We start from the raw sequence: 22,690 nt of genomic DNA on the forward strand, positions 1-22,690 counted from the left end.
GATCAGAGCAGCCGCCAGAGAGAGGGCGATAGAGTCCACTTTCCTCCAACTGCCCTGGGTCTCCCTCCCTCCCTCTCTCCTCTTGAGCAGCACCAAGAGCCCCAAACTGAACCCAGAGCAGCTTTTTCCATCAGTTCAGCTCCCTTCCCTCCCTCTGTCTCACACACGGCAAGGAGAGAGCCCCTTCCTCCCTTTGATTTCCCTTCGCATGCTCAGCCCCTTGTTTCCTCTAAAGCACTAGAAATCCCCCTTCTTGCCCCCGCTCCTCCCTGCAGACTGGGATTGCCATGGGAGCTTTGCAGATTGCTGGATTTTCCATCCTTTTCTTTCTCCTCCACTCTGGAAGCACGCTGGCGAATAAAGCCAGCCAAGGTAAGAGAAAATCTTCCCTGCTCGAAGGTTTGCTGTTTGATGTGTGGATTGGGCAGCCGGATCTCCTCGTTAGAGCTGGGGCTTGAGTGCAGCCTGGAGAAGGCAGCAGCAGCAACAACAAACAGTGGAGGGGATTTTAAATGTCGCTTGCAGATATTCTCGCCGACTGCCTTGGAACTGGGCTTGGGTTTGCGAACTCTTTAATGAGTTGCGTTCCTTAGACTTCAGTTGTTTGGGTTGTTTGGGTTTGGACCCTTTTATCTCAAGGCAGGGGGTGCAGGGGCAGAAAATTGGGGTGGGCGAACAAGTCTGCATCCATCACAGGCGAAATGTGGCTGCTTGGGGAGGCTCGGGGGGCTCTGCTGGTTTTGTGTCCGGGAGATGGGGCAGCAGGGTGGGCTGGGCTGCAGGGCAGGGGTGGCAGAGCCCGGAGGCTGCGTCTGCGCTCGGGGACTGCACATGGGGCACGGGGGAACCTCAGATGCTGGGCAGCAGGAAAGTTCAGGTAGCTGAGCACAGCGAAGCCTGAAAATGAAGGGAGCTCTTTCCCTATCTCGTGGAAGGAGAGCTACGTCCCATCCTTATCAACTTCGGGCTTTTCTGTTTCACAGCTCCCGTGCTGAGGCAGAGCCTCCCCTTCCCAGACGCACACACGGAGCTTTATGTGTGCTCTATCTATACCTTCCCTTTTCTATAGCACCTCTATATTTAGCCCGGATTTTTTAGCTCTATAGACGCGCGGAGCACACACAGCCCTATACATGGTCCCGCTGGCCGCCTCAAAGGGGGTTTTCTCCTTCGTTCACCACTATCTGGACAATCTGCCGGGTTTTTTTTTTTTTTCTCCTTTTCTTTGCACGGCATGCGAGGTCTCTGTGGCTGTGGCAGCTGCGGCGTTTGTGCGGACGGTGAGATTGAGCAGCGTGTGAATGAAATCTCGGAGCGCAGGCTATAATGAAAGATCTCTTGTAGGAGGATTCCAGCCACGCGCATGGTCGCCCCAGCCCTGTCACCGACAAAGTTAGAAGGAATTTCAAGGCTATTGTCTTATCTGGCTCAAAGTGTTTCTAAAACAATGGGCGACTTCTCCGGAGGGCAGCCTGGGCAAGCAGGAGAGATTTTTCCAGGGCAAAGGTTTGGTGAGAAGGCGTCCAGCTTCACGTAAAGCTTTATGATTTAGGCACAGAAAGGAATGCTTAGGTTTTTATCCCCCCTCAAATTATCTTGAGTGTATGCATTGCTTTCATTTCTTATCATAATATTTATTTATTAAGGCCTTTTGGTTTCCAGTTCCATTTAAGCCTGAGCCAGAATTGCATTAAAATAGCAAAGTGAAATTCCATCGTGCAGAGACTTGACAGATCCCTTCAGGGAAGGAGAGGGGTGGAGTGGGGGTGGAGAGAGGTGAGCTCAATGCTGAGCTGGGGTTCATTGCCTGGGACAGTGCTGGCTCCTCCAGGGGGGCTCTGCTGGGGAATTGATCCTGGGGCTGCACTTTGGGGGTTCCAAAGTGGGCTGGGCGGGGGGAGCTGTCTGCAGAGAGGCAAAGGTTGGTGTGTGTGGGGCTGCGAGGACTCTGGGGCTGGTGGTCCCTTTTGGGTGAGGCTGAACTCGTGGGCATCACTGGTGGCAGGTACAACACGTGCCTTCCCTCAGATCCTGCTGTCTCCTGGGGTTCTGACTGTCACTGAGCTCTTTGAACCCGCTCTGGGTGTCTGGGACGTGTGTTACCAGGACATTTCTCAAAAGCACCAGGTGTGCGTGGCAGGTGACACCCCAAAGGTGGGGCACACATTGTCCCAAAACTTTTGCCCTTTTGAGGGACAGCCACCCTTGCCAGGCTGGGAAGGGCTCCTCTCCCATCTGTCTTTCCTTGGTGGGATAACATTGTGTCATGGGTTGGGCTCGCTGGCTCGTTCCCTGTACCGAATTACCCCACAAAGTTTAGTCTGTGGGGAAGGAAGGATTTAGAGAGCTGGCTGCTGGGCCTGCAGGGCGTCTGCCAGTGGACCTGGCTGGCTCTGGAGTCAGCTTAGGGCTAGGGAAGCTTTCAAGAGGAGAGCTGGCAACATAAATCTAAATAACCATAGGGAGGCTCCTGGCGCACATCTGTGCTCCACAGGCCGGGCTGCCCGCACAGTGTTGCTGTGCCCAGCACTCCTCTGGCTTTGGGTAGATAATGTCCCTGCAACCTCTGGTCTGTCAGTCCATCTCAGAGCCCTCCAGACTGAGCAGTTTGTCCTGAGCTCCTGCTCTCCGTGGAGCAGTGCCCTCACCTGCTGCCTGCCCTCCCTGCATGCCGGCAGGACAGACGGACACGGTCCCAGGGACTGGCAGCTCCGTGCCCTCCTCGGGCAGTGCCAGTTCCCTCCTCTCTGGGAACACATCCCAGCGTTTACCACTTCTCCCTGCAGCTGATGGCACGTCCCCTCAGACGATGCTGTGCCGTGGGGGCGGCAGGGAGAGGCGGCGTCTCCCTGGGGATCCCAGCGCCCCGTTGGCACTCCAGCAGCCCAGCTGAGGGTCCTGGGGGGGATGGCAGCCTCAGCCCGGCCCGCTGGGCCCTGCGTGGTTGATGGTTGACCCCAGCCCTCCTGGCCCCTGTCCCACGCGAGGGGCTGCTGCGCTGCGATGCACCTGCAAACCCCACACACCGCCAGGGATTATTTTTCTGTATTTTTTTTCAAGGAGTCTTAAAATTTTCCAATTGCAGCGTGGAGATGCTGTTTGGTTCCCCTCCCACTGCAGGCAAACCTCCTCCCCCTTGGCCTCTGCCTTCCTACCTCTCCAGCATTCACAGTGTGTGACTGTTGTGCCTGTCCCCTCCACCCCGCTGAAATATGAAATGTAAAACTGTAAACATTTCACATGCACAGTTCAAAGGAGATCTTTGACTGAGGACGTCTAACATGCCTGTACCGAGATTAAAAAAGGGGAGGGGGTGGGTAGGAAGGAGGGAAGAAGACTTTTTTTGTAACTGCCAACTGGAGTATAAATATTCAGACACCTTGAGTCTTCCAGTGCCGATGTATTGCTCTCTCCAAACTGCTCAGGGGTTTGGGGGTTCTTGTCTTTTATTTTTATATAGATTTTTTTTTTTCCCTGCACAGACAGCCGCACCAGAGTACTCAGTTTAGGAAAACAGTATGCATTATTGACCTTAGCCTTCACTTTCAAAATTCTGAGTCCCCTGAGAGGCTTTAGGAGAAGCCCGGGATGGCAGATAAAGTTTGCTCTGTCTGGCAGCCCTGGAGGATGCCTGGCTGTGTTTTGGAGAGGCTGTGTCCCCGCTGGAGATCCTGAGATTGTTGCTCCCAGAGCAAAAAACAAACACATTTCTTAAGGCAAGGCCGGGTCAGTCCAATAAGCCAAAGGAACAACAACAGCAGTGACAATTCCATGGGGACACGAGCAGGCTGCTGGTGTGGGGCACCAAACCCTCTGTGGGATTTGATGGAATTAGGCTGAAGTGACCAGGGCTGGCACAAGGAAGTGGATGGAAGTGGAGGGAGCATTTCCTACCCAGGGAATGGTGGTGGATCCATCAGGATGACCTGGGCTGCTGCAGGGGATGGACAGCTCAGGACTCTGCCCTCAAGGGAGTGGGAAACATGAGTGAGGGGCATAAAAAAGCCCTTTTCTGGGTCATTAACAGCTTTGGGGAAGCACAACCCATGGTGAGGGTTATAGGGCAGGGTCTGGGCATTGAACAGGAGGGTCCCAGGCTGGGAATGGCCCCAGGTCCTCTCTCTGACTTGTGGTTCCTCCTCCTTCTGTACTCCATCATTGCACAGGGCCGAGTGCTGGGGCTGCGCCTCCTGTGTCCCACCTGCTTTTGGGAAATCTGGGTGGATATGCAGGGCACGGGGCTGGTTTGGGGGTCTCCACTGCATGGTGAGATGCAGACACCCCCTCTGAGCCATCCTGAGCACAGGCACCTGCCCAGGGCCCGCTGGCACCCCCGTCCTGGCAGCAGGGCATCACCCAGCACCTGAGCCAGCATCTCTGAGTGCAGGTGATAATTCTTTAGCCAGTTTACAGAAAGCTGCCCTGCAGAGCATCCTGCTCCCCTCTCCTGGCCCAAATCCCCTCCCAGGGGCTGCCACTGCCCGTGGCCATGCCCTGAGCCTGTGGTGCAGCACGAGTCACCCCTGCAGGCTCCCTGGACGAACAAATGATTAATAAACTGCACCACAGTGTCTGAGGTGGTTATTAATACCCTGGTAAAAGGAGCTACTGAAGTTATAAAGCTTTAATTTGGCATTAAGGCCGAGTGGAAACTCCACATGTCTGCCAACAGCTACACACACATCCCCATACAGACAGGCTGTTAATATATATGCCTATATAAAAACAAAGAATAAAATTAATTTGTAGAAAAAGCTGAAGCACTTGCAGGAGAGGGGGAAAAGGACGGTGGGTTTGTTTGTTCAGGATTTTTCAGGCCAGATTTTGCTGTCCTGTCTCACCCCCCTCCTCAAATTTATTAGGACTTTTGGCCTAGGGCTAAAACCATCTTTTATTTTTTTTTTTTTTTTTTTTTTTTAAACAAAATAAGGAAGTGAGGAAAGAGCCTCAATCCAGGCTCTAACAATATCCGAGCCGTGCAGGGCACAGGGGGCTCTGCCATGCCTGCCCTGGGTCGGAGCCCTCGGGGGTCCCGGGGTGCCCCCGCTTTTGGCACGCCCGGAATGGCAGTGGCGTTGGAGCCGTCTGCCTGCGCTGCCTTTGAAATGGAGAATAAAGCTGCAGCTGGAGCGGAACGGGGCCCAACAGCCAGCGCTGGAAAATCCCACCCACAACGGAATAAAAACCGCGGCCCGAGGCGCGGGGCGAGCGCCGCAACCTCCTGCCCTTGGCGCGGCCCGGGCTGGCAGTGCCAGGGACGCTGTGCCCTCCGAGGAGCCCTGCCCGGCCCCAGCCAGATGGGGCTGCGGTGCCCAGCCACACTCAGCATCTCCATCCCAACCAAATTCCCGCCCGGGTGCAGAACTCCCCATGCCGGGGGTCCGGGGCATGGTGTGCCCATCTGCAGTGCCCGGGTTGGGCTCATTCAGGCGGTTTAGGGTGAAAATCATGCCGAAATTTTGGTTGTCTGTGGAAGGGAGAAATGGAGGAGGTGTGGAGGTACAGGTTTGGCAAACTCTCCAAAAAACCCAGCTGGATTTGGGACCTTGAATGGAGCAGCTGCTCTGGAGCAGGGGGACAAGCAGGGCACACCCCAGCGAGGAACTGCTGGGATCAAATAGGGACAGGAGCATCTGTAAGGATTTTTTATTTAACAATTTTTTTTTAATCTTCACTTGTCTTGGAGATGAACCCTCTCACATGGTGGCAGCAGCTCAGAGCACCTGCACCAGCGAGGCCACAGGCAGCTTTTTGGATGGAGAAAATTCTCCTGCAGGAAAAACGGGCTGGCCTGAGAGAAAACCTTCCCTTTCATGGGAAAATGCTGCTTGCGTTGACAAAAATGCTAAAAACTGAGTTTTTCAGAAGGGTTTTGCTTTAATTCACTACATCATTTCTGAGGGATACTGAGGAGCCAAAATTTCAGCATTCTAAAATTGGGATCTTTGCCAATCCCGGGATGGCTCCTGGAGTGCCCAGGAGGGTATTTATTCACTCTTCCCACAAACACACTTTTTTGGTTTTTTTCTTTTTTTTCTTTTTTTTTTAGAATCCTGTAACCTTTCAGAATGACTCTAGCTTTGGAAAAATTGCAGTGGAAAACTGATAATGTTTTCTTTTGTACTTTTGCTGCTGTGTAATCTTTCCAAAGTTAGACAACTTTTGAAGTTACAGAATAAGAAAAAAGATAGGAAAAAAAGGATGCTGTACCATGTGTGAGTGGGAGAGGGCCAGGGATGCATTCGGTGCCTCATGCCTGTTGTTCCTGGTCCTGAGTTTGAGAGTGCAGAAGGAAAAATAAACAGGAAATAAAATTCCCCCAAAAGTGAGATTCCTGGCAAAAGGCTGGGAAAGTTTCAATGATGTGATTTATGCCTGGTGGATGCTTCATGTTCTGAGTGTTTTTAGGGGAAGGAGATGGGGGTTGATGGATGGTCTGAACTGTTTGGGTGCTGGTTCCCACCCAGGGTGTGCCAGGCTGGGTGCCCGGGGTGCCAGACCTGATAACTCTCACCCTGGCACCACAACTCGAAGCATCACAATTGATTTATAACTTTGGGGGAACACCTGAAGGGGAACTCCCAACCACGCAGGACCAGGATCTGCAGATTCAGGAGACCTTTGGGTCAGCATCTGTAGGGGCCTGAGTTAACTTATGTATTGTAAATATATGTATGGCAGTGAAAGATCTTTGTATTGTATTAGTGACCCTGCCCTGATTCTGGTTATTGTAAATGGGCTGCAGCTGTGATGTCCTTGATTGGGCAGCAGCTGTAGCCCATGGAGGTAGCTGAGATAAAAGGGGGCGGGGTGGTCAGGGAGAGCCTGGGAGAGGAGCCCTGACCGAGAAGCAACAACACCACTGCTGTGAAGATCTGCCATGAGAAAACCACCCAGAAGGTATGAGACTCAGGAAATATAATTATACAACAATATGAATACAACAAGCATCAGCTTTGCTGCTGCTGGGTTCTCATGCCCACATCGCCCTGCTCCAGTGCCAAACCTCCCAACACCCCTCTGGGAGCCCAGGGAGGGATGCAGGAGCCTGAGGCGAAGTCACCGGGATGCTGAACAGCCCCCAAAGGGACAAGTGGCCCTTGGGTGCCCTGGCACAGGCAGGGGTTGATGCTGGGTGCTGGCACGGTGGCACCGTGCCCAGTGCCACGGCCGCTGTAGGTGCCAGCCTGGAGCAGGGCCCCGGTCCCTGTGCAATCCCTGCATCATCCCCACCGTGGTGGCTCAGCCTGCAGCCGGTGATTAATGGCCCAAGGGAGGCCGTGGTGGCCGCGGGCCATGGCTAATGTCAAATAACAAATATGAATGCGGGCTGTAAATATTTATACAATGCGCAGGCACGTGCCGCCCCCCGATGAGGAGACAGAGCTCCGCTCCTCCCGGCCGGCCGGGTGAGTCACATCTCATCTCCCAGAGTGAGGCACATCCCCGGAGTCAGGCACATCCCCGGAGTCAGGCACATCCCCGGAGTCAGTGACATCCCCAGAGTCAGGCACATCCCCGGAGTCAGTCACATCCCCGGAGTCAGTCACATCCCCGGAGTCAGTCACATCCCCAGAGTCAGTCACATCCCCAGAGTCAGTCCCATCTCCCGGAGTCAGTCCCATCTCCCGGAGTCAGTCCCATCTCCCGGAGTCAGTCCCATCTCCCGGAGTCAGTCCCATCTCCCGGAGTCAGTCCCATCTCCCGGAGTCAGTCCCATCTCCCGGAGTCAGTCCCATCTCCCGGAGTCAGTCCCATCTCCCGGAGTCAGTCCCATCTCCCGGAGTCAGTCCCATCTCCCGGAGTCAGTCCCATCTCCCGGAGTCAGTCCCATCCCCGGAGTCAGTCCCATCCCCGGAGTCAGTCCCATCTCCCAGAGTCAGTCCCATCTCCCAGAGTCAGTCCCATCTCCCAGAGTCAGTCCCATCCCCGGAGTCACTCACATCTCCTGGAGCCAGTCACATCCCTGGAGTCACATCTCATCTCCCGGCACGGCGCTGGGGCTGCTGCTCCCGCGGGGCTGCGGGGATCCCAGCCTGCCCTGCCACGATGGTTTGGGGCTCTGGGGAGCTCCTGGAGAACTTCTGTTCCTGGGGCTGCTGATAACAGTCCTTTAAAGGCAGCCGAGAGCTTTGAAGCCTCTCGCTACTCCTGATGGGGGCACAGGGGAGCTGGAGGGACTCTCAGGTCCCCCTTCCCCAGTGAGAATCTTCCTAGAGGTGGAGGCAAATCCTTCCAGGAGCAGAGCTGGTGCTCCCCACGTGGAGCTGGAGCCTGGGCTGCTCTGGGAGCCCTAACCATACCTGTGGGTGATGCTGAGCCCCACCTGCCCCTCGGCACCTGATCTGCAGGCACTGGCAGCCATGGAGGGGATGTGCCCGCTTCAGGGCACCACATCTCCCTGACTGCCAGGGCAGTGAGAGCCAGCTCAACAGCCTTTTGCTCACAAACCTCCACTCCTCGTGCTTGAGGCTTCTCCACTTCCCAAACACCATTAAAACCTCCGCTCCCACGGCCTCCTGTCTCAGCAAACCCTTGGGCATTGCTGCCTGAGGCCATTGCCAGCCCGTGGAGCTCTGGATGTGCTGTCCTGGGTACCACAGCACTGCATCCCAGAGAGGGGGTTGAGGGGCAGAGGGGGATTTTGTCCATGTCCCCATGGAAGCCTTGATGTTTTTCCCAGTTCCCCCTCCTGCTTCTCACTCCTGGCTCCCAGGTTTATTTAGTGTGGTCCCTGCTAATTCGTGCACATTCCTTGGCGCCTAAGAATAGAAAGCGATGACGATTATTTGGGTGCCTGGTCAGCTCAGGAAACAGCTAATTGGAGACAGAGACTTTTACCTCTGCCTGGGCTGGCTCCAGCCTGGACTGGGAGTGCTGGAGCAGCATTTCCTATCATCAGGCACATGAAAAGGACCAGGGAGTCTCAGGGTGACGTGTCCGAGGGGAGGCACAGGTTGTGCTGTTTGGGAGGGGACCCAGTGATTCACCATGACCAGAGCCCATCCTCGGGGCTGCTTGGGGAGCCAGAGGCTGCTGGGATCCATCACCTGGGGTGGTGGCTCCCGTGGGGACACGGGTGGAGGTCCTGGGCCCTCCCCTTTGCTCCCTCACCCGTTCTCTTGCAGATGTTGATGAGTGCGTGGAGGGCACCGACAACTGCCACATCGATGCCATCTGCCAGAACACCCCCAAGTCCTACAAGTGCATCTGCAAGTCCGGCTACACCGGGGATGGGAAGCACTGCAAAGGTAGGGACACAGCACTGGCAGGGCCAGAGTCCTGCTGAGTGACAGCCCCAGCGGGTCAGAGGCCACCAGTGGCTCATCAACCCATGCAAAAAAGGCACTTTTTCACCCTGGCCCATTTCAAACCTTTTATTCCCTTTTTCTGCCCCAAACTCCTGGCCTGTTGACAGTGCATGGGGACAGAGAGGACTCTGAGTGTCCTTGCTGGTGATGGTGGCAGCCATTGCCCTGATATGGCTGGGGCTGCCCGTGAAGGATCACATGGAGCTTGTTTTAAACAAAGCTGGGCTTATTTTCCTGCAGGATTTCTGACCCTGAGGCTGCAGAGCTGTGTTAGCAGCTAAAACACAAACTTAAAACTAAAACATAGAAACAGAGATATAGATGGCGTAGAAATCAATTTAGATGTAGATATAGGTGTAAATCTAGATGCTGATATAGGTATAGACATATATCTATATATAAAAACAACTGAGTAGGGAATGGAAAGAAAATGGGGTCCTTGGGGCAGCAGCAGCAGGAAAGCAGGATTGGGGCAGGGGAAAATTCCCAGCTGGGAGCAGGTTCAGGGTCAGGATGGGCCGAGTACAGATAGCAGAGGGATTAAAGCGCTCCAGGCACTGCAGGGCTTTGCCGTGGAGACGGGGCTGCCCTGGGAAATCCCAGCAGGTTCCCAGCACGCTGCACCAGGCTCAAGCTGTGGGACACTGGGCTGGCTGGGGCTCCAGCACCCACGCTGGGGAGAACGGGGATGGTTCTGTAGACTCTGGAGGGATGCTGCAGGTGATAATGGAGCTGAGGACCTGCTGGAATAGGCAGAGAGAGCAGAACACCCCGGGGCACGTTACCAGCTGGGTGGCAAAGACGCTGGAGAAGGGGAGCAGCACCCATACCCATGGTGGGCAGCACCCGGGGCAGTCCTGCAGCTCTCCCACCCTTCTCCCTGCAGATGTTGACGAGTGTGAGCGGGAGGACAACGCTGGCTGCGTGCACGAGTGCGTCAACATCCCCGGCAACTACCGCTGCACCTGCTACGACGGCTTCCGCCTGGCACACGACGGCCACAACTGCCTGGGTGAGGGACGGCGGCGCCCTGCAGCTCCTCAGCTGCTCAGCACCCTGGGGCTGACCTGCTGGCTTTCCTTGCTGGCCACTCCCCAGCACTCAGCACGCCCAGATTGTGCTGCAGAGCCGTGGAATGTGTTGGCACTCCCAGGGCACACCTGTGCTGGGGACAGGATTGCTCCCTGTTACATCACGGTGATGCCAGGGGAGGATGCTCCGTGCTGGCAGGGAAGCTCACTCTGTGGGTCTGTCTGGGAGGCTTGGGGAGAGGCAGGGAGTGCTGTAGAGCCATGGAACTGTGGTGGCACTCACAGGGCACACAGGATTGCTCCCCGTTACATCGGGGTGAGCATCCTCCCTTGGCACCCATGCTGGGAGAAAAATATCACTCTGTGGGTGCATCTGGGAGAGTTGTGTTTGGAGCTGCTGGGGTGAGGCACAGGCTCCCCACAGCCTCATCCTGCAGCCAGCGGCTCTGTGCCGCTGCCGAGGGCAGCACCAGCTCACCCGGGCCCTGCCGCCCGCTCCGCTCGTGCTCGGGGTCAGCCCTGCACCTGCCAAAATAGATGAGTTAATAGCAAATACGGAGGGGATGGGAACCAGCCGAGGGACTGGGTAAATAATCCCCGGGCCAAGACAAACGCGGCATCTGCCTACGGAGCGGCCGCGCATCCTCCCCGCCGCTTCCCACCGCCCCGAGCTCCATCCGGCCGCGGCCGGGCCGAAGCTCCCGGCAGAGCCCCGGGGCCACCGAGCTGCCCGCGCCCGGCCCCGCTTCCTCCCGCGGGGCGAGCTCCGGGGCTCCGGGCACCGCCTCCCCGCCGCCGGCCGCTCACGCTATTTTCCAATTAGCGTCTGCAGAGGGGTCATTAATGAGCTCATCACTGGGGGGAGGAGGAGGGGGAAGGGATTATGGACACATACGCTTTGCATTAAGCGCCATCGCCGGGATCTTTGCAGCCTCCTCGGGGACGGGGGAGATTTACACAGCTGGGAGGAGGCGCGGGCGGGCGGGCGGCTGGCTCTGCCTTCCTCTCCCGGGGGAGGATGAGCCCGGGAAGAAGAAAGGAAAGCTGGACGTCATGTGTTTACGGAGTTGGGTGGGAGGGGATGGAGATGGCTGGGGAGCAGCCGGCCGGGCGGGGATCTGGGGGCAGCGTGCTGGCTCCCGCCTTGAGCCCTTCCTTAGCTCATCCCAGCATCTCCTCTCTGACCCCGACCAGCTTTGCCCAACCTGCCTGCATCCCCTTTTAGGAGAAACAGAGCAAAGCAGTGTGTTGTGCCCAGGCTTTGCCAGCGCCATGGGCAGGAGCTGAGCTGGAGAGGGGCCAGGGTATGTGCCCACCAGAGTCCACAGGCCCCTCCATTGCCCATCCTGGGCGACCTTTTGAACCAGGACAGGAATTCAAGCCCCCGTCCTGACACAGGCCCTGCTGGCTCCTGCCCGTCTCTGTTGCCTTTAATAAAACAGGTATTAGGGAAGCGGAGTCTCATTTCAGCCATCGGGTTTGAACGGCTGCCTCCTCATTTTTGAGCAGAGCTGGAAGGAGGAGTTGCAAGACATTAAGCCCTTGTTCTAAGCAGGGGGATTTGAGGAGGGTTATTGGCATCGGCAGGACATGGCTTGGCTGGGATGAGCACTGGGGGAAGCCACGAGCTCCCCGCCGTGCAGAGGATGTCCCTGCATGCCTGGCTGCAGCCCAGGTGTCAGCCCTCACTGCCCTGTGGGTCAGGGGGTGTTTTCAACCCCTCCTTTCCAAGGCAGCAGCTTTGTGGGGCGCTCCTGGGCTCTGCTGCCCCTTCCAGCTAGAGCTGCAGCCCTGCTTTGGTAATTCTGAGTGAACCCTCAGGGCTTGCCCGGGGCTGGGGCACAGTGTGAGGCACCCGCACTGCTCAGGCATCCGTCTGTCCATCTGTTTAGCCCAACAGCAGGGGTTTGGGTGTGCTGTGCTGTTTGGGGAGGGGGCTTTGCTGGCAGCCCCTGGTGCGTGCCGTGGCTCAGCCATGGTTCCAGTGCCACGCTCAGCCCTGGCTGTGCCACGCTCGGGTTCACAGGAGGTTTTCTCTGGCACGGGGCCCCTCGCTCCCAGCCCGACACCATCACCCAGCCCCGCGGGCAGAGGGGGCAAGGGGTGGCCGCGGCACAGATTTATCTTTGCCAAGCCTGGCATCCCGGTTGTTCTGGCACCTCAGGGCACTGGTGAGTTCAGCTTGCACCACTGTCCCCAGAAAGCCCCTGGAGAGAGCAATGGGCAGTTTCTGTTCATTAAATGCAGGTTTTGCAGGAGCAGCCCGGGGCGAGGGCATTGCTGCTGCCACGGGGCCACGTCCCAGCCCCTCGTTAAACCAAACCAGGTGCGAGGGCAGAGCAGGGGATGTGAGTCTCCTTACAAGTAATTAGCCCTGCTCTGGGCTAAGGTTTCCCAGCTCCTCCTAATGAAGTGCAGGCATCCCCAGCTGGCAGCAGGCTCTGAGGGGCTGGGAGCAGGGGCTGGCTGCAGCCACAATCCTGGGGGAGCATCCTGGGTGCTCTGGGATTTCTGGGACAAGGGAAACCCCTTTCTCTGTGCTTTGGTGTTCCCTTTGGTAAAATGAGGCCATCGCTCAGGGAAGCTGTAAGATCCCTGCAGCCACTCCTGCTGTGCTTTGCCTTCATCCCCCGCCCTGTCCAGCTGGGGGGAAGCAGGACCTGCCCAGCAGATCTGTGCCACGTGGTGCCCACGCCCTCGGTGTGCCAGGGAGCTGTGCTCACCCCCTGCCCACGCCCTCGGTGTGCCAGGGAGCTGTGCCACCCGGTGCCCACGCCCTCGGTGTGCCAGGGAGCTGTGCTCACCCCCTGCCCACGCCCTCGGTGTGCCAGGGAGCTGTGCTCACCCCCTGCCCCCTTCCCTCTGCAGACCTGGACGAGTGCTCGGAGGGCAACGGCGGCTGCCAGCAGACCTGTGTCAACATGATGGGCAGCTACGAGTGCTTCTGCAGGGAGGGCTTCTTCCTCAGTGACAACCAGCACACCTGCATCCAGCGCCCTGAAGGTCAGTGCTCAGCCCTGCCACCCCTTCCTTGACCAGGCAGGTCTGTCCTCTGTCCCCTCTGGCCACTCCTGCCTGGGTTTAGGTGCTGCTGCTGGGTTCTTGGTGTGGCAGATTTGAAAGTGAATCTGTGGTAGGGATGTTGGGAGAGGTGATAAATGTTCTGCAGCAAAACCCTCACAGGTCCCTTGTCCAGGCACAGCAATGCTGAGCTGGGGACATTAATCCCATGCCCAGAGGAATTTGCTGATAAAGAGAAGGACCTGGAAATCCTCACACCACCTTGAGACACATCTTCCCCTGCCAGTTCTTGCACAGCACTGAGCCCTTCCTCTCAGTATCAACTCTAAATTGTTGCCATCTGGAGCAACCTCTTAGCCAAAATAGGAGGAAATGAGAGATTTTTGTGTCTCTGCTGATTTTTATCTCTGCTGCTTGGCAAAGCCGGCTGAGTGTTTTTGCTTTCCTCCTTCCCCCTTCCCAGCTGTGTTGGTCACTCCCCAGGAATCCCACCCTGCCCAGGACAGCTGAGCAGCTGCAGTGGCATCTCCTGTGTCTCCATCCCTGGTGCGTGCAGGAGGATGAGCTGGCTGCTCCTTCCTGCTGGTGCCACACCGGTGGGCCCTGCTGGGGACAGGGGTGCAGGTGCTGGGTCTGGAGCTCAGTGGGGTTTAAAGCCACCGAGAGATGTGGGAGCAGGGTCTCACCCAAGGTGGGAGGGAATCAAAGGCTGAGGGATTCCAGGTGGTTTTGTCCACCTTCCCAAGCAGCTCTGTGCCAGGAGCTGGCCAGGGTTATCCTGTCCCCACAAGGTTTCCCCTCATTGCCATCAACTCCCTATCCCATCCCACCTCACGTGTCCCCCTGCCGATGCTGCCCAGTGCCAGCAGCTTTTGGAGCGTTTCTCTGCCTCCTTTTCTCTTTTAGAAGGCATGAACTGCATGAACAAGAACCATGGCTGTGCCCACATCTGCCGGGAGACCCCCAAAGGGGGCATCGCCTGCGAGTGCCGCCCCGGCTTCGAGCTCACCAAGAACCAGCGGGACTGCAAACGTAAGGAGCACCCCAGGGCTGGGGGTTCACCCTCCCAGGGACCCCCCAACCCTGTGCCCATGGCACACACACCTCCTGCCCCTGCAGCAAAGCCCTGACCCCTGGCAGCTGTTGGTTCATTGAGCCTGAAGCTCAGCACGCTCAGCTCTGCCTCTGTTGCCCTTACAGACAATGCTTCTGGCAGCCCCCTTTTCTCTGGGATGTTGTGTCCTTACATGACCGGGCTGAAAGGGCAGTTCAGGGGGGTCCCAGAGGCTCAGCATCCCCTGTTCTTGTCCCAGTGTTTCACTTTCCAAAGGGGAGCTGAACAAGGAGAGCGCGGTTGGCATGTGAGGAGCGCAGGAATCCTCTCCCTGGGGCTTGTGGTGCTCTCAGCCCGTCTGATCTCCTGCCAGCATCCCACTGGCAGTGCCAGGGTTATTAAATAGATATGTGTGTGTTTATGCAATTATTTTTATTTTGTTTCTCATTTGCTGTGTGCAGCAAATGTGTAAAATCTCTGATGAAATGAAGGCTTAATCCTAAACGAAATGAACAGCACACCTTGCCCCCTGGGGAGGGCTGGCAGGGATTCCCAAAAGCTCCTGTGTCATTCCAAAGCTCAGGAAAGTTCCATCCCTCCCCTGCAGCACTGGATTCAGGGTCAGGGTCCACCAGACCACCAGTCCCCTCTGCTTGGACTCCACTGGTGGCATTTAGCAGGTATGCAGAGGGAAGGTATAAGAAACCACATAACAGCCTGGGTGTGCCTAAATCCCACAGGGAAAGTGAAGGGCTTTAGGAATTATCTGTGAGGGAAGGAGGGAGGAAGGAAGGAAGGAAGGGAAGGAGGGAGGGGAGTCTCTGAGGGTATGGATGAGATGTTTCCAAGCCAGCTTTAGGTGCTACATGTGGATAGTAGGCAGGGAAGAGGATCTGGGGCCATGGTGACAAGGAAGAGGATTCGGGGCCGTGGTGACACTGGTGCTTTGCTCCCACAGTGACCTGCAACTACGGCAACGGGGGCTGCCAGCACACCTGTGATGACACCGACCAGGGCCCCAAGTGCGGCTGCCACGTCAAATTCCTGCTGCACTCGGACGGGGTGACGTGCATAGGTGGGTCAGGGCATCACCCACACAGGGGTTGGGCTGTGGGGTGGCTCCTCTTCCTCCCTGGGGGGTTTGTCCTTGGCCTGGTGAAGGTTTTCCCCAGGCATTGGGCGTTTTCCTTTTGCTGAGGCCGGGGATGCTCAGCTCTGTGTGTGAGGGATGCTGCAGCGCCTGGGGTGTGTGTGCACAGCCACAGGGAGCAGAAGTGATCTTGGTGGTGCTTGAGGGGACACCGGGGGCACATTGCTGTGCTTCTGTGCTGCTGAAGAGAGAGCAGTGAGGGTGTCCTCGTGCTGGGAATTGTTGCTGTCGCTGTCCCTGGCAGCTTTTGAGCAGGCATGTGGAGGGGGCAGGTTTGCCCACAGCAATCTGTTCCAACTTGGTGTTGTGGGGCCTTGGCTCAGGAACAATTGTTTGCAAAAAAAAAAAAAAAAAAATACAAAACCAAAACCCCAACAACCTGACAACTCAATCACCCCCAGAATTGTCCTTTTCCTGTGTGTGTTTTCAAATTGTAAAACATCAAGAAGAGATAGAAGTTTTACTGGTTTCATATGCTTGTGCTGTTTAACAGCTGCTTTGATTTAAAAAATGTTATATTTGGGGAGTGATTAAGTCCACAATTGCTTGAGACATTTGAGTTCTTACTGCAAAATGAAAAAGCAAAAGGAACTGGAAGCAAGAGAGGTTTTGGCTGCCCGTGTGCCTGCTGTGCCCGAACAGAAAACCCTTCGTGCTTTCCGCAGACGGCTCCGTCCTCGGGGCACAGGATCCCCCCGGAGCCCCCGGCTCTCCCTGCCAGCTCCAGGGGTGTTTGGGGCTGAGCCCCCAGCAAAGCCCCGCTCCCCATCAGCTCGCTGCTGCTTTGATGTCACCGCTGTCCCCCAGGGTGGATCCCAGCCCCTCCTGGCTGCTGGCAGTGCTCACAGCCCCTGGTCCCCGCCGTCCTCGTGTTTGTCCCCACAGCCACCGCGTCCTGTCCCCGCTCTGAGGAGCCTCCCAGGGGTTGTTGCTGTGCCTGGGTGGGGAGCTCAGGACCCCGGGGGTGCCAGCTGGGGGGTTCCCCCTGGATGAGGGGCTCTGCGTGCGGCGTCTGGCTCGGGCTCGTCTGGGACCAAGGGTGCCCCTGGACCTGCTGCGTGTGGGGGTGAGAGAGAGCAGCTCTGCAAAGCATCTCGTGGGTTGGGGGATGCCTCAGAGCAGTCTGTTTGCTGGGGAAGGGTGGTCTCTGCACTCAGACCCTGGGTGCTACAGGCGTGAGGGTGGGATTTGGGGGTTTCCAAAATCACCCCTCCTCTCGTCCTTGGCCAAAGTGTCCCTCTTTGTCCCCGTGCTGGGGAGGCATCTCCCACCACAGCCAGCATCCCTGTGAGCTCTCCCCTTGTCCACCTTTCCAGGGGAGATCAAACACTGCACTAGAGGATTTTAGGAGCAGCAGCAGCCCAAAGCCCAGCAGCACCCCACGCCTGTCTCATGCCTTTGGGCTCTGCAGTCCCCTCTCACAGGAAGGGGCCTGCCCAGCTCCTGCACTGCCTGGGGCATTCCTGCTCCCCAGCCCCACCGTGGGAACACCAAGGGCTTGTGCTCCTCCAGCTGCCCTGCAGGGATGCCCTGCCAGCAGATTTACAGCCGAGGTACCTGCTCGGATATTTATGCCCACCCCGTCTTGTTTTATGGCTGGGGCACAGCAAACAGCCCTCCCCCATCCACGCTGCCCCCCTTCGCCGCCCCTTCCCCATTTCCTCCAGAATATTTCATCATTTCAAGGGGAATAAAGTTTCCAGCGAGGGGAAACGCAAAGTCGTTCCCCGGGCCACGGGCTTTGAAATTGAACGCGGTGTGTTTGATGGGCTGCCGGGACAGGCCCCCGGTCCAGGTTCCCTTCAGATCACACCACGAGGCAGGAAGCACGATCAGCCCCTCTGAGTGACAGTTTCATTAGGCCACGGCCGGTGTTTTTCATTTTTCTGCTTTTTATTGCTGCTTTTAAAAATGCAGATAATGAGGAACATGCCTCTAAGCACAGGGGCCATCACTAATGGCTCCCAACATGTCTGCAGGCACAAGGGGGAGGGGGAGCCAGGACGGGAAGCCAATGACCTTATATATTTATATTTATGCTCCAAAAGCAGCCTTAAAAAAAAAAAAAAAGAATAAAAAAAAGCACATAAAGCAGCCCTCCAGCAGCCAAGGGTGCAGTGCCCGCGGGGAGATGCAAAAACAGCTGTCACAGTTGATGCAGATTTTGGCTTTCCAGGAAGATTTATTAGCCAGGGCATCACTGCAGCTCCCTCCCACCCATATTTGGGGTGCAGCAGGGCTATTGCTGGCCCCCTGCTTGTGGTGGAGTGGGAAGGGGTGGAAAGGGAAGAAATACAGTTAGATGGGGAAGGAAACTGAACCCAGCTGAGGTTTTATGGCTGATTTCCTGACCCACACCCAGGCAGCTTGCAGTGCTCCCCAGTTTGGGGGGCTGGCAGTGCTGGGAGCTCTGGGGTGCTCTGACCCACGGGGGAGGCTGAGAAGCTCAAACACAGCCAAGGTTTGGGCTCACTGCTGGCTTGGCTGCTGAACGCACAGGGTGCAAGTGGCACAGGGGGATGTGGTTCCTTCCCAGTGCCCATGTGTCTGCGTGGCTCTGCTCGGGGCTCACCTCGGGCTGGTTCTGGTTCTGGTTCTGGTTCTGTTCCCAGGCAGGACCCGGCTCCCCACACTAACAGGCTGCACTAACGCTGCTCACAACGCGCTTCTCCCGCTCGCATGGGGCTCCAACCAGCCCAGCACAGCTGGAGGGGGTCTGGAGAGCCTGAGGGACCTGGAATGCTTGGGAGGTGGGAGAGAAGAAGCCCAAAGGGAAACAGGGACAGTTTCCACCAGGCTGGAAATGCAGCAGAGTTGAACCCATTGATGTGTGACACCAACCGAGTTCCCTGCTGGACACTGTTTCTAAATCACTTTTTTATAATGTTAAACAGGGGAGAGACACTTCCAGCAACACGTTATCCTTGAGACGTTTTCTAATGGTAAATATTTTCGTTCTCTCTATCTCTACCGAGGGGTCTAACCGTGGATGGTCTCTCCTCTGGAGACCGTGGCGGGGCTGGGGGCTGAGCTGCTGCCTGACCGCATGTCTCACTAACCCTGCCCCGCTGCTGCTGCTTCCAAACCCCAGTGCCAGGCCAGCCCAGGGCTGGGGGACAGGGCAGGGACCCCTCCCCTGCTGTGCTTGCATGAGACGGGGCTCTCACGCTGCTTTGGTGGATCCAGCCCGTTCCAGGGTGACAATCTGCTGTGCTGTGGCTGTGGCAGGGTTACCCCACACCCAGGAGGAGCTGCCTGCTGGGGAGGGGGATGCTTGTGCCCATCTCTGTGCTGTGCACTCCCAGTTGCCCCTTCCTAGAGCCCACCCACTCGAGGATGGTCCCCTCTGGGACCTCCAGGGTGTCCCAGGGCTTGGCCTCGCCATGCACAGTGGCTCTCAGCCCAGAGAGCTGCAATGGCCCTTTGCAGGGCTGGGCACCTCCCCAGGGATTTGTTTACATCCCCGTGGGGTCTCCAAGCCCTTCACAAAGGTAAGGTGATGCCTCTGATCTGCCACCCAGGAAACTGAGGCAGAAGGTGCAGCGACTTGTTTGTGGTGGGGAATCTTGTTCTTGGATGCGCTGGGCGCAGGAAAACTCCTGGCACACCCGGCACAGGGAGCACAGACTGCAGCTTTTGGGGGGGCTCTGCAGAGCCTTTCACACAGGGCTGGGAGAAGGGGGGGCCCCAGATCTGCGTCATCACCACGCTCCAGCCAGCCCAGCTGTAATCCCCCCTGTTACCGTGGAATTATCCCCTCTGGCTCGTGGGCTCACGTCCTGCTGAGACTGTCACTTCTCAGAAGGTGGAGGTGAGGCCAGAGTGTCACCAGCATTGAGGTGCTGAGCAGGGCAAGGGGTGCCATGGCACAGCAGTGAGGCAGAGCTGGGCTGTAAGGAAGGTGGAAAAGAGTCTGAGTGTGTGTTTGTATGTGTGTGTGTGTGTGGAGCTTTGTCCTGTCCCTGCCTGAGCCATGGAGGCCTCACCAAAGCCCTGGGTGGCTGGTGAGTCGCCCTGGGCTGCCAGCTCCGCCGAACAATCGCTGCTCCCCGGGGCACTCCAGAGCCCAGCCCTGTGCCACCACCCTCCTGTGCCCCACAGGTACCCCAGCAGCCCCCCCCCAAGCTTTCTGCCAACCCACAGCAGGGTTTCCCCTTTCTTGCAGTGGTGCTCTGGCTGTGCCAACCGAGCTCACACCCAATGCCCACCCTGGGCGCCCACCCTGGGATGGTGAGTGGGACCGGCTTTAACCTCAGGTGAAATTCCCAAAGGTGCAAAGCAGCCAGGAGGGGTTCACAGTGCTGGAGGAGGCTGTGAGCACGGTGACTGTGCCCAGGGCACCACATTCTCTCTCTGGAGAGCCCCGTCCTCCCTGCTGCAGCTGCTCCTCCAGCTCCACCCCGCTGGCAGCAGCACCTGAGCCAAACCAATCCCCTCATCTCGGCGCTGACCCTGTTAAATCGATCCTCCCCGGGCTGCCCCTGCATCAGCTGCTGGAACAAAGGCTGGCGTTGAACAAACGATTCCCTTTCAGAAAGTTTCCCTTCCCTTGGGCACGGTGTCCCCCGCCCCGTGTCCCTGTCCCCTGGCACGGCCGGGCAGCGCGAGGACCTGGCTGGAGGAACAATATCTGCAGAAATCCTTCCCCTGCCGTTAGGTTTTGTAATTGTGCTGGCGATTAATTTCATGAAATGGTCCCTTTTGTTCTCTTATTATGGGACATCATAAAAATAGCAGTGGCAAGACGAGCACAGAGCGATCCCAGCTCCCGGGCCCCGCGGCAAATGGTTGGATGGTTCAGTCATTCCTACCCCATGTGGTGCTTGCAAAGAGCAGGAGAACCTGGGATTTGCTCTTTCCAAGGAATTTCTTCAAGGCATTTTCATCTTGGGTTCCTTGAAGCCCAAATGCCTCATTTATCCAAGCAACCAGCCTTCTGAAAGGAGTATTTTATTATCCTTTGTGAACAACTTAATGCACTTCAAACCATTGTTCTGGTGGTTAGGGTTGAAATTGAGGATTGATCTCACAGGGAAGCTGTCAAGCTGAAAATGCTTCATTTAAATTAGTGTCCCTTCTAGTCCTACCAGCAACAGCTGACTTTGATAATACTGAAATAATTAGCTTTTTTTTTTTTTTTTCAATTGGATTTTTTTTTTCCACTGATGCTGCCTGCCTCTGAGTGTGTGTTTTAATTACATGATGCGTCTCCCAAATTAGCCTGAGACGCATCTCAGTGGCTGAGCAGTGGGTGACGGTCAGGGGCTGACAGCACAGGGTCACCCCTGGCTTTGTGGCTTGGTGGCAGTGAGGGGGACGGGACCCCCCTGGCACCCCAGCGTGGCACTGGGGCTGTGCACCCACACCCTGGGTGTGCAGCCTGGCAGGACCCGTGTCCGGCTGCTTTGGCTGTGCCTTTGGATTCCCCAGTTGGGCAAATTGAGCTCCCCCTCTGTGGAGCTGCCCAGGGTGGCCCCCAGGAGGCCCTGCCCGTCCGTGGGGCACACCAGCCCCATGTGTTGAGCATTTCACGCCCCTGTGGCCTCGCTGGTGCTGTGTGAGAGCCAAGGGAGCTTTCCACGGGCTCTGAGGGAGCTTTGTACCCGCTGCCCCTCCCAGGCCGTGCCATGGGGGACATCTGGGTGCCTTTTGAGCCTTTTGAGGGGTCCCTCACCCCAGCCTTTGTGTCCCCTTGCCCTGCAGAGACGTGTGCTGTGAACAACGGGGGCTGTGACAGCAAGTGCCACGACGCGGCCACCGGCGTCCACTGCAGCTGCCCCATGGGCTTCATGCTCCAGCCTGACAGGAAGACCTGCAAAGGTAGGTGGGTGTGAGGGGGGCTGGGGGCTCACTGCTCGCCCCTCGGTGCCCCAGGTCCCCGCTGTGTCCTCAGTGCCCCCAGAAAAGGCTCAGATTTAGCTCAGCTCCACGTGGCCCCCAGCGCTCACCGGCTTGGTGTTTGCATCCATGGGGTGGGGACAGGGATCACCCCCCGCATGGGGACTGGGATGCCTTGCTGCAGACACCATGCTTGGCCCCACGCCCCTGGGAAGCCTGTGGGGAGGAGGAAAAGGGGGTCAGGTCAAGTTTGAGGCAGCCCTTGTGGGGCTGGATGGTCCTGTCCCATCTCACCACACCCCAGTGCCTGAGCTGCCCCAGGGAAGGGCTGGGCAGTGCAGGGAATGCACACCTGCTCTGCGGGTGCGAGATGCACAGGTCCCTCCTGGGACACTGCCCAGCCAGGTCTGAGCACCAGGTCCCAGCTTTCCCTGCACCCCAAACTGTCCCCGCTCAGGGCTGCCCAGCGCCTGCATTGTGTCTTTCGGCAGCTCTCAGGACTTGACCCCAGCTGAAAGGAAAGCCTGTCCCACTGCTGGCTGCCTGTCTACCTGCTGACTGCTTCCAGAACCCCTTGTCCCTGGTATTTTATCAGAGCACCCACCCCTCTCCAGTTCTGCAGTTCCCAGCAATAACCCAGAGCCACGTCCCCTGTGTCTGGGGTTTTATTGGGGCTGCAGGCAGGTTTACAGCTTGCTCCCTCACAGTCATAAAAAGAAACCCTCAGCCCCAGAGAGGCAGAGCTGCTGCCCCAGCACGGGGGGTGGAGGGACAGGGCAGGCTGCTGCCTCCTCCTGGTCTCCTTCCATCTCACACGTTTGCTAACAGTAAATTTTGTGATTAATGGGAAACAAACCACGCCAGCCACGTTCTCCTGCTGACCATCAGAGCCCAAAGGGCTCCCTCCATTGTCCCTCGTGGTGGGGACAGCATCCAAAGGGGAGCCCTGGGCTCTCCTGGCCAAGCATCCCAGCCAGGGTGTGACCCTTGGGTGTCCCTTGTCCCCACCAGACATCGACGAGTGCCGGCTCAACAACGGCGGCTGTGACCACATCTGCAGGAACACGGTGGGCAGCTTCGAGTGCAGCTGCAAGAAGGGCTACAAGCTGCTCATAAACGAGAGGAACTGCCAAGGTGAGGGGCACTGAGTGCCCAGGGCCCTGCCCTGCCCCTGCCTGCACTCCCGTGGCTGCAGCAGCAGTGCTGCTCATTCCTCTGCCCTTCCTGTGGGCTGCATGCATCCTTCAGGGCATTAGTGCTTGGGGTTCAGGCTCTGCTTTGGGGC

General features: G+C 57.3%; 1 protein-coding gene across 3 annotated transcripts in view; it reads left to right on the forward strand.

Moving 5' to 3' along the window:
* Positions 1-22,690, forward strand: part of SCUBE3 (signal peptide, CUB domain and EGF like domain containing 3) — a 32,312-nt gene continuing 9,622 nt past the window's right edge. For 2 of the 3 annotated variants that reach the window (XR_010030773.1, XM_063177800.1), the window contains exons 1-9: positions 1-372; positions 9,129-9,251; positions 10,198-10,323; positions 13,211-13,345; positions 14,270-14,395; positions 15,376-15,492; positions 18,462-18,509; positions 21,271-21,387; positions 22,417-22,539. Coding sequence is in view for 2 of the 3 variants with exons in the window: in XM_063177800.1 (XP_063033870.1) it covers positions 288-372; positions 9,129-9,251; positions 10,198-10,323; positions 13,211-13,345; positions 14,270-14,395; positions 15,376-15,492; positions 18,462-18,509; positions 21,271-21,387; positions 22,417-22,539 (1,000 nt within the window). In the remaining variant the exon portion in view is untranslated. The remainder of the gene's footprint in view (positions 373-9,128; positions 9,252-10,197; positions 10,324-13,210; positions 13,346-14,269; positions 14,396-15,375; positions 15,493-18,461; positions 18,510-21,270; positions 21,388-22,416; positions 22,540-22,690) is intronic. The other variant, XM_063177801.1, reaches the window with a different exon arrangement.

This window comes from Melospiza melodia, chromosome 28 (assembly GCF_035770615.1).
Source record: "Melospiza melodia melodia isolate bMelMel2 chromosome 28, bMelMel2.pri, whole genome shotgun sequence".
Classification (NCBI taxonomy): domain Eukaryota; kingdom Metazoa; phylum Chordata; class Aves; order Passeriformes; family Passerellidae; genus Melospiza; species Melospiza melodia.